A 10,255-nucleotide genomic window follows, 5' to 3' on the forward strand; every position below is an offset into this window, starting at 1 on the left:
AGTGCTTTCGTTTCAGGAACAGCATCTCCTGTTGCAAGGTTAACACGAGAAACAAAACTAGCCCCCAGTACCCTCATGGTCTCAACCAACAGCTTTGGGACGAGAGTCATGTAGTCATCAGGGAAGGCAACCATACACCTGAACAATCATGAAAGCAAAAACGTACTACAGTGATTGATACTTAAGCTGCAATCACATGATTGGGTATAAAGGTCTGACATACTGTCACTGGAAGAGCCTGGTAAAAATATGCAGCTACTGGGAAAAAAAAGTAAACATTTTACCATTTCCACTCCTGCTCAAGATAAAGTAGCATTTCGTCGTAAAAGCTTGGCAGCCAACTGGCAAATGATGTCTGAGATGATGTCAATTGAAACTCATCACCGCTAGACAACCTTTGACTTTCACTTCTCTCATTGGCAAGCTTGTTGGTCCTTTGCTTTGTGTCAAAATCTTCCCAGAGTTGCTTAATTGGCTTTAGACGGACTTCTGAATATTGCAATTCCATAGACTTGAATCTCCCAATCCGGATTAGAATTCCTCGCAAATCTTGAACGACATCAACCTGCCAAATTTGGTGAAAGGCTTTTCAGAACAATAATAGCAACAAACCACAACCTAAATTAGTTAGGTTCTGCAGATATATGGGTTCAAACCTTGTGATATGTTAATGCATCGGTAAGACGTGGCTGCACCATTTTTTCCAGCCTGTCTTCCAAGACCTCTAGTTGCTTTCTAACATTAGCAAATTCTGCAACCTGTTGATCAAAATTGGAGTTAAGAGTGACGATGACAAAATACTTAAATCCATATAAAGTACTGAAGCTGATATTAAACTACCTCTCCAACGGCAGATAAACAATTTCTCATGCTGGCAAGAGTTTCTGCAGCACGAGGAAGATCGCCACTGTTAAAAACACTCTCAACCGTCGAGCTTAACTGAGTTAACCCATCAGCATCCTGTCCATATACCAGAAAGACGAAATTCAATTCCAGATCTACCCCAAGTGTCCACATGATGGATCAAAATATTACTCTGCATACTGACCTGTAGTGTTTTGTAGGCAGCCTCCATTCTCTGTTTGACACTATCCACTCTAGAAAGTGCAGCTATACACTCTGCTGAAGAACCCTCTGCCTGCAAGTACCAATATAGATAAGAACGCGTATTACCAAACTCCTTTGAGATAGAAACATAATAATACAGCCTAACGAACACCCAAAATCAACTACATTGTCCAACTCAAATGCACACAATTCTGACTGAATGCACCCAAAATCTAACTTGTGATCTAATTTAATGATCTAATCTAATTTTGCGAGAGGGGATCCAAACAGAAGCTCAGATTGAAATCTCCAAACGAAAGCAGAAGTTGTGCAGAATCAACGAATCCAAAGAATCAGCACAAATGCGTACCTTCTTGAGCTTCTGGAGGATTCCAGCAACAGAACCACGAAGAGACACGGCATCATCACGGAGACGCAACACGTCGCGTGTAGCGCGAGGAACACGAAGGAGAGCGCCTCCGCTCTGCTCTTCAAGTGAAGCTCCGATCTCCTCGGAGGCAATCTGAAGCTTCATTTCCAGATCCACAAGATGTTTCTCTAGCGAATCCTGCGGGTGACGCGCTTGGCACGACGAGTTAACCCAACGCTTCGCATCGAATTTCTCATCTGAGAATGGACCTAGATCCAACATCATCCTGATCGGAGATCACCACTCCGATTCCCTTTAAGACTCTTTTCAACTTCGAAGATCAATGTCGAAGAGATGAAGATCCTCTGATTTTCACAGAGGCACTGAAGTTGAAACTAAACCAAATCGATCTAAACCGACTTTAAATTTCGGTTTTCAATCGGTACTACAAATCTTCAATCTACACAAAACCGAACTTAGATAAATTCACAAATCTGGGCCCAGAAGTGATGGGCCGTTAAAGATAATTTACTTGGAGACCACGCACTTCTAGAACTATCCTTGAGCAAAACTCACCACTCTCCAGCACCTTCTTCTTCTCCTTCACTATATAAAACCTTTCTCTAGCAACTTTTTGTTCCGTTCAAAGAGTCAAAAAAATATCTAGAGCACTCGCTTATTCTTCTTCTAATCTGGAAAAATGGCGTCATCGTCTCTAGCTCTCAGGAGACTTCTCTCTTCCTCCGTCGTCCCTCGCTCCTTAAGAGCCGTTCGTCCGGCGGCAACTTCTTCTCGCCTATTCAACACCAACGCCGTCAGAAACTATGAAGACGGTGATGAAAGGAACCACCGCTCAAACCGACATGTTTCTCGTCGCGGCGGCGATTTCTTCTCAGGTAAATCGTCTCCTCCGTCCAATTTCGCTTTATAATTTCCCGATCTGGTACATGTTTCCGATTGATCCACGAATAGATCTAAGTTTCCTCGCGGAGATATTTGGTAATCTGAACATTTTGGTACGTTTGTTTCACGCAGACATGTTGGAGCCGTTTACTCCGACGAGAAGCTTGAGCCAGATGCTGAATTTCATGGACCAGGTGAGTGAATTCCCTTTGGCGTCAGCAGCTACGCGTGGAATGGGAGCTTCAGGAGTTAGACGTGGCTGGGACGTGAAGGAGAAAGACGACGCGTTGCATCTAAGGATCGATATGCCTGGACTGAGCAAAGAAGATGTGAAACTTGCTTTGGAACAGAACACTTTGGTGATCAAAGGAGAAGGTAAAACAGAGGAAGGGGACGGAGATGTTTCTGGAGATGATGGGCGGAGGTTTACGAGTAGGATTGGGTTGCCTGAGAAAGTTTACAAGACTGATGAGATTAAAGCGGAGATGAAGAATGGTGTGTTGAAAGTGATGATTCCTAAGATTAAAGAGGATGAGCGTAACAATGTTCGTCACATAAATGTTGACTAGAGTTTTTCTTGGTGAATCTAAAGCAAAATTACATTTCTTCAATGGACATCTTAAAAGCATTGCACTTTAATTGCTCCCTTATAATTCTAGACTTTGATGTATATCACTCAAACATGCCGAGCAACAGAGCCACGAACAACTATGACATTACATGATTTTATTAACTTCTAACAGGGTATAATAGATGATCCACCAAATTTTGAGGGTGCTAAATAGAGTCAAACAATTCAAATTGTTGAATCTCAGAATCTGCGTAAACTTTGTCAAACTAAATGATCAATCAAGTTCTTTTCATTCATAAAAGTGTTGTAAGATGATGTAACAATGATAAACTAACACTACTTTGGACAGCCGTGGGCCATTCTTTAGCGACCATAGCACACGGCGAGCCGTCGTCGTCATAAAATTTTAAGTAACTTTTTATTTATATACCGCGCGGTCTCAAAACTTTCCTTTACCTCTATTATTTTATTTTCGTATTTATTTCCTTTTATTTTAAAATAATATTTTTTTGCTCTTTTTAACATTTTTTTTTTCCTACTCCATCGAGAAAGAGGACGCAATTGCCGGTTCTGAAGAGAATTTTACAATCATCGACGAAGAGAATTTTACAGGTTTGATTGAAATCTCTTTCTGCAGACTCAATCATTGTCGTCTTGTTTGATTCTATCGGCCTCGATTTGTTCGTTGAATCATTTCATTCTCTCCCACCTCATCTCTCTCCTTTTTTTGTTAATTAATTCCCCAGTTCCTTCGATTTTTAGTAATTTTATGTTTATGTTTCTCAATTGCTCGATCTTGTGAACTTGGCGGATCATGTTTGTGAATTGTACTTGCTCTGGTTGACCTTCTCGGAGCCGACGTTATAATTGTCCTGCTTACATAAGCTTCATGTTGATGCAGGGGAGTAAGGGGACTTCATGCTAATTTTGATTTAAATGAGAATTCTGCGGGTTAAGTCTGAGTGAGAAGGTGCTGTAATTAGTTTCTAATGGGGATAAGATATCTGCACATATCTGTGGCAACAACAGCTTTGAGCTTTGTGGGTTTACAAGTGTGGAGTGAGTTGTCTCTTGATAGACATAGAGCTGATGGTTTGATCACCAAGAACGTTTCTTTAGGAGATTCTGATGATGCCCTTGAGCTTCTTCTGGGTTCTCACATTACTATTTCCTTGCTGACAAGTTTTGTGCTCAATGTCTACATTCTTCTTGTTCTTTATCTCAAGGTATAACTGGTTCCGAGGTTTAATATTAAGTTATTTTCGTTGATTTGCTTTCTATAAAGTCTAATCAGTGTGGCCTTCCCACAAATTAGTGAGTTTTAACTTTGGTCTTACGTTAGTTAGATGTCTCAAGTGCTTTCTTTGAATGTGCGTGTGTATGTGTCTTTTCTTGGAATGGAATTCAGTCTATAGCTCTTAGTTTGGTTTATTAGAAACAGCATGAAAAATGTTAGTTTTCACCTGCGAGTTTTGGTGTGTGAAGCAAGTAAATCTGACGCGAAGGAGTTAAGACTCTAGTTTTTTCGCTAGTTATGAAACGAAATATATCTAGTAGTTGGAGCTCCATACTTGGAGGGTAACAATAGACTAGCTTTTTCTGGGAATGTCTTTCAACCATTTTGTGAGGATCTAATAGCTTTTTAAATTCCCTGCAGACTTTGTTTTTCGGGGATCTATATGCCATTGAAACTAAAAAGCTGGTGGAAAGACTTGCCAATTACATCATTTACAAGCTAGTGGTTTGTACTTTGATGAAAGACAGTATATTGCAACCCAAACCAATCCACATTTTTTTATCACTTACATAGTTATATTATATCTGGGATATTCTGTTGTCTCCTTTCGGGATATCTGAATTGTTGCAAAAAAGGACGTAGCCGAGATTCTACTTAAAATGACAAGCAGTAATGTAGAATAACAACTATTTCCACCACTTTATTTGATTGGCATGTTTATTCTGTTTGTTGTAACTTGCAGATGTTTGCCTTTGTTATGTTAATAACTAGAGTCCTCTTTATTCCTGGGTTTAGGGCACTTTTCTGCCGTTGGTGGTTCCACCAACTGTATTTCAGGGGGTCCTATGGACAATATGGTTGACTGTTCTATGTACTCTTAAGGTATGACATACTTTCGTGTGACTTTCGAAACTTATGATCAGAAAATGCTGAGTTGGATATTTTAGACACCTAACGAGTAGTGAAATGTTGTGTAGATGTTTCAAGCTTTGGCTAGAGATCGGCTTGAACGATTGAATGCATCTCCTTCTTCTACTCCTTGGACATACTTTCGTGTGTATTCAGCGCTGTTCATGGTTCTCTCTGCTGTTTTGTTCTGGTATATCCTAAACTTTGTGGCACCATGTGAAATTATCAGTTGCGGCTTTTTCATCCCATTTTTTTTCTTCCAAAATATGACTGTTCTGACGGCGCATATGCCAGGCACTATTATATTGAGCGGAGGAGATGTTGTGTCTAGAGTTCTCACGTTTATTAGACTGCAATTCAATTAGAAGAATAGTGATATCTTTGATTCATACACCAGACCTCTGGTGTATGAATATCTGTTCTAGTGATTGAAGACTGAGCTTGTTCTGCTCTGAATGATTTTTGTCCTATCTTGCAGGATAAGGCTTTCCCTTATGATATACAATAGAATTGGTTCATCTCTGTATTTGTTGTTACTTTTTGAGCCATGCAGTGTAGCTTTTGAGACCTTGCAGGTACTTGAGTAAGATTAGCTGTATTCATTGTTTATGTTGCCCTTCTTTGTAACCATGCCTGACGAAAATAGAGGTTTTATCAATCGCATAATGAATAATTTTTCAGGCATTGTTGATTCACGGGTTTCAACTCCTTGATATGTGGATTAACCACTTAGCAGTCAAGAATTCAGATTGCGAAAGATCAAAGTTTCTTGATTCTATGACAGCAGGTTTGTCTTGTTTTGGCGTATGATTGTACTTATGTCTTCTGTTAGACTGCACACATGTCTCTTGGATTATCCTTTGTGTATTTGATGTTTACATTACTGACTTTGACCTCTTACCCTTTAAATAGGCTCATTATTGGAATGGAAAGGCCTACTTAACCGGAATCTTGGTTTCTTTCTAGACATGGCTACCTTGGTAATGGCCCTTGGTCATTATTTTCACATCTGGTGGCTCCATGGAATGGCCTTTCATATGGTGGACGCAGTTTTGTTTCTCAACATACGTGTAAGTCCCTTGATCGACTTTCTTCGTAAAAAGTGCCATTCTACTGGTTGCTTCATATGCACAGATCTAACTATTGAGTTCTTTGTGTGTTTTCCCGTCTGATTTTGCCAGGCCCTGTTAAGTGCAATTTTGAAACGGATAAAAGGATACATTAAACTGCGAGTAGCTTTAGGTGCTCTTCATGCAGCTCTTCCTGATGCAACTTCGGAAGAGCTGCGGGCATATGATGACGAATGTGCTATATGTCGGGTATGCTTCTGCTAGGTAGTTATTAGCGTCGTTGCATTTTTCAGTAGCTAACCAGTCTTTGATTATTACGAATGATAGGAACCAATGGCTAAGGCTAAAAGACTTCACTGCAACCACCTTTTTCATCTTGGATGCTTGCGATCATGGTATGCTAGCTCTTTCAATGCTGCCAGCTTTGTGCTGTTACGATTCTGTGAGAGCTGTTAACCATAATGATATTTTGACCCCCGGCAGGTTGGATCAAGGTTTAAATGAGGTTTACTCTTGTCCTACATGTCGTAAGCCACTTTTTGTTGGTAGAACTGAAAATGAGGCGAATCCTAGCAGAGAAGAAGTCTTAAGAGATGAACAGTTAGCCCGTCAATTTGAGAGACAAAACAGTTCTGTGCATGCACGAACCACTGGGATGTTTCCAACCGAGACGCCAAATTCCACTGAAAGTGATCCTTGGAGGTTGGGTTCATTGTTTTCTTCATAAGTGCATTAAAGTAACAGTCTGTCCATAACAACATCATCCACTTCCTGTGATTTTGTCTGGCTAAAATACTATGCATTGTCTAATTATACTTGGTTCTTTTGATAGCAAGTAATCGTTGGTTTTTGAGAGAACCAAGCTTGTGTCCCTATGGGTTTTCTAACTAAAGATTGGCTTACTTAGAATCACCTTTTTCTCATGCCATATAGGAATTCAGGACTGGACTCAAGCTGGTTACAAACATGGTCAGATCAGGGTGTTGATGTCGCGGGTCCCTCTGCAGGCTCCAGATCCGTTGGACTGGGGCAGGTTCAAATGATGATGAGACATCTTGCATCTGTTGGGGAAGGTTATGCTCAGAATGCACTTGACGATGCTTCTTGGGGTCTCTGGCCAATGAATCCTTCGCAAGTATCGATTCCATCTTCAAATGTTCCTCCTGCTGGTGGTGGAAGAACAGGTGGTCTGCATCTGAGAACTGTCTCTCGTGCAGAAAATAACATGGCGAGTATACCAGCTATGTTTGAGACAGTGAGAGAAGTCCTGCCACATGTGCCTGATGAAATAATTTTCCAGGTATATATTAGATCCGCAGTCGGTATTTCTGCGTACTTTGATGAGCAAGCACTATTTCTGGCTGAATTAGTAGGTCATTTCTGCATCTTCACTTGTTTGCACAAGTGATTAATGCTACGACATGCCAAATTGTGTTAGTTGTAATATTGTTTTGACTTGATATTAATTGAAGCCTACTACGATTCAATTTTCTTGTAGGACCTGCAAAGAACAAATTCCGCTGCTGTCACAGTGAACAATCTTCTCCAGATGTCATGATGGTTTACCTAAAAGTAATGAGCACTCATATTTCGAGCTCAGGTTTTCCAGCACAAGATAAACGGATCGGGCAACATCCTTGTCTAGTTATCTTTCACTCTCCACCACACATTTAGAAGCGTTGTTCTTCTGTAAATAGGAGGCATTCTTGCAACAGACTTTGCAAGAGGAAGAGACTCTAGAGTAGCTTTTGTTCATTTGCTATTGTGTGATAAATAAAGCTCTGATATTTGCAGAGTCCTGGCGGTCATGAAATATTTTGTTGGAGGCTTCGTTCTCTGGAGATAGAAACCAGTCTATGTGAATGCACTTCTGGACTGATGCTACCTTCAATTGTATTAGAGCGTGTAATATTTTACAATAACAAATAGAAGTAAACTACAAAATGGATTGTTATAGATCCAATAGATTTTATGTGGTATAATCAATTGCTCAACTGTTTCCTTAAAGCTGGGTCCTCCTGTCTACACTACACTGGTTTGCTTAGGTTGAAGTTGCAGCCTTGCAGGTTTGATGGCTTCTTGGAACAGAAGAAAGACATTCTCAGGGAACATTCTTGGTCCAGATGTTGGGTTCTTGGTTCTTGAAGCACTTTTACTTTGAACTAACATGTGTTATTTGTTTTAGAAACAGGCAGGATTTGGGCAATTCAAGAGGACTTTTTGGAGACAAGATGTCTCGGGGATCGTGTCAAAGCTCAAAAAGTGGTGTTAACAGTCATCGTCAACCTCCAAATTCTCGAGGCAGACAAAAACATTAAGGTAATTAAAAACAATGCCTTCAAAAAGTGCTTTAAGTTTTTCACATATCATATAATAATGATACAGTTCGAAACTAGCTTGCATTTTCTTAATAGAATATTTACCTTGGTGGTCGGTAAGATTTGGGGATTGTTCTCAAATGAGATGGCATGGAGACATGAAGCAGTAAATCACTCGTTTTTCACCGAGGTTTAAATGTCCTTTTCCTTTTGTTGTTTCTTTCTCTCTTTTTTGACTCATCTCTGGCTTTTCCCATGAGCTTTTCCAGAACATTCATTTGGATTGATAAAAAAAATAAACACTTTTTTCAAATACTTAAGTGTGAACTTGCTCTTATTATATAGTGTCTACTACCTACCAATTGCTTTTAACGTTCCATAACCCTTATAGTCGTTAAGCTTTGTGAACTGTTTCTGTTGTGACCAATGAGCTCAATTGCCGCTTCAATCCTTCTTTTGTTTCTGCTCTTGCACCTTTCTGATTCTCGTCACCTCGACAATGTTCACATCACTGCCAAGGTTCTTTTTTGATCCACATTTCAATTTACCAGCTTGTAAAATACTTTCATGTTGTCCGTATTACCGGAGTCTGTCTTTGCACACCTTCTCATAACTAAAGGCTTCTTTTTTCTTTCTGTGGTTCAGGATCAAAATGTTGTCTCTGGTTTGACACCTAAAGAACCGGTAGAGGTTTCTCGGTTTGTGCCGCGTGCAGTGAAGCACCGCCGTCATCGGTCGCCGCTCTTATTCGCAGATTATCCGAAGCCGTCCACACGGCCTCCGCGTCATAACTGAAACCTCTCTCTTTTAGTTTACATCTTTAGAGTTTTTTTTGTATGTGAGAGAGTAAATAGGTCCTTGACAATTTTCTTATTATGTTTCTAAATATGGAACTTTGTTTTTTTTGTGGAGTATAATAGATTCATATGTTAACAAAAATCTACCTATTTTGAGTAAGTTTTCCGAAAAGAGATGCATCCATGACTGCTCTCAAACTATCTCGAATCTGACTATCTGGGCCTATTTACTGGGTTGAAGCCCAATTTTGGCTCATTTACAGTCGTCTCCTATCCTATCAGTTTTGTTTCCAGTTTTTTTGATTATTTCACTTCGCAATGTTTGTCCACAACATGAATGATTAATATTGTGTTCTGTCTTTAAGTGAAACTTGTTTTTATATAACCAGAATAGTTCGAATAAGTTTTCAAACGTTATAATCACAAACTATATATTTATTATATTTTAAAAATAATAATCGAATTTTGACACAGCTATAAATTACAGCTGCTATAATAACTTCACTTAATAGCAACGTCTTTATTGGGTGCTGGTTTTAATCGTTTTCGTTCCACTTTTGTTTTTGTTTAACTCCATAAAAAAATGTATCACTCGAAGATTAAGAATAAGGTGACCTTTTACATTGCCTTGATAAGAATGTGAGAATAGAATATTAATCCGTGTGAGTATACATATATATATATATAAATATAATACATGATTCTGTTTTTAACAAAAATAAAAATACATGATTCTGTATCTTTTTGCACGGTTGTTTTTCTTTTTAGATTCTACTCCAAATTCTCTAAAATATTATATAATTAGATGAGGACCCGCCTTGCAGGTTTAAAATTATATAAATTAAATTAAATTTAGTAAAAATATATTAAAATTTGTTGTATGTTATTTGTAAATTTTATTTTTGTTATGATAGACTGATTTATATCTACTTACAAATCTTTTATGTATGATACTATTAAAAGTATATTTTTTACACCTACATATACTCTATGTCACAAATATATTTTTTATCACCACCTAAAAGATGTCTAT

The 10,255-nt window shown here is 38.9% G+C and overlaps 3 protein-coding genes across 4 annotated transcripts; 2 read left to right on the forward strand and 1 right to left on the reverse strand.

Annotated features, from left to right (window-relative positions):
• LOC104725652 (conserved oligomeric Golgi complex subunit 7-like) lies at positions 1–1,796 on the reverse strand (the record flags this gene model as incomplete). The annotated part of the gene is given in 6 exon segments (XM_010444339.2): positions 1–138; positions 285–565; positions 657–758; positions 841–960; positions 1,049–1,138; positions 1,418–1,796. Coding segments are annotated over 6 exon segments (1,016 nt in total), but the record flags the coding sequence as incomplete, so codon positions are not given.
• On the forward strand, positions 2,078–2,959 carry LOC104725653 (23.5 kDa heat shock protein, mitochondrial). The gene is made up of 2 exons (XM_010444340.1): positions 2,078–2,313; positions 2,453–2,959. Exons 1-2 carry the CDS (start codon positions 2,118–2,120, stop codon positions 2,887–2,889), a joined length of 633 nt encoding a protein of 210 aa, XP_010442642.1. The 5' UTR covers positions 2,078–2,117; the 3' UTR covers positions 2,890–2,959.
• Positions 3,362–8,063, forward strand: LOC104725655 (E3 ubiquitin protein ligase RIN3). 2 transcript variants are annotated; one of them, XM_010444342.1, is made up of 13 exons: positions 3,362–3,503; positions 3,793–4,117; positions 4,549–4,632; positions 4,924–5,010; positions 5,106–5,227; positions 5,516–5,612; positions 5,719–5,824; positions 5,950–6,107; positions 6,219–6,356; positions 6,435–6,502; positions 6,591–6,809; positions 7,041–7,407; positions 7,606–8,063. In XM_010444342.1, the coding sequence occupies exons 2-13, from the start codon at positions 3,881–3,883 to the stop codon at positions 7,663–7,665; spliced, it is 1,743 nt and encodes a 580-aa protein (XP_010442644.1). In that variant the 5' UTR covers positions 3,362–3,503; positions 3,793–3,880; the 3' UTR covers positions 7,666–8,063. The 2 variants fall into 2 exon arrangements, with proteins under 2 accessions (XP_010442644.1, XP_010442646.1); XM_010444344.2 differs by lacking the exon at positions 4,549–4,632 and having other exon boundaries at positions 7,606–7,816.

The sequence above is a fragment of the Camelina sativa genome, chromosome 11 (assembly GCF_000633955.1).
Source record: "Camelina sativa cultivar DH55 chromosome 11, Cs, whole genome shotgun sequence".
Lineage (NCBI taxonomy): Eukaryota > Viridiplantae > Streptophyta > Magnoliopsida > Brassicales > Brassicaceae > Camelina > Camelina sativa.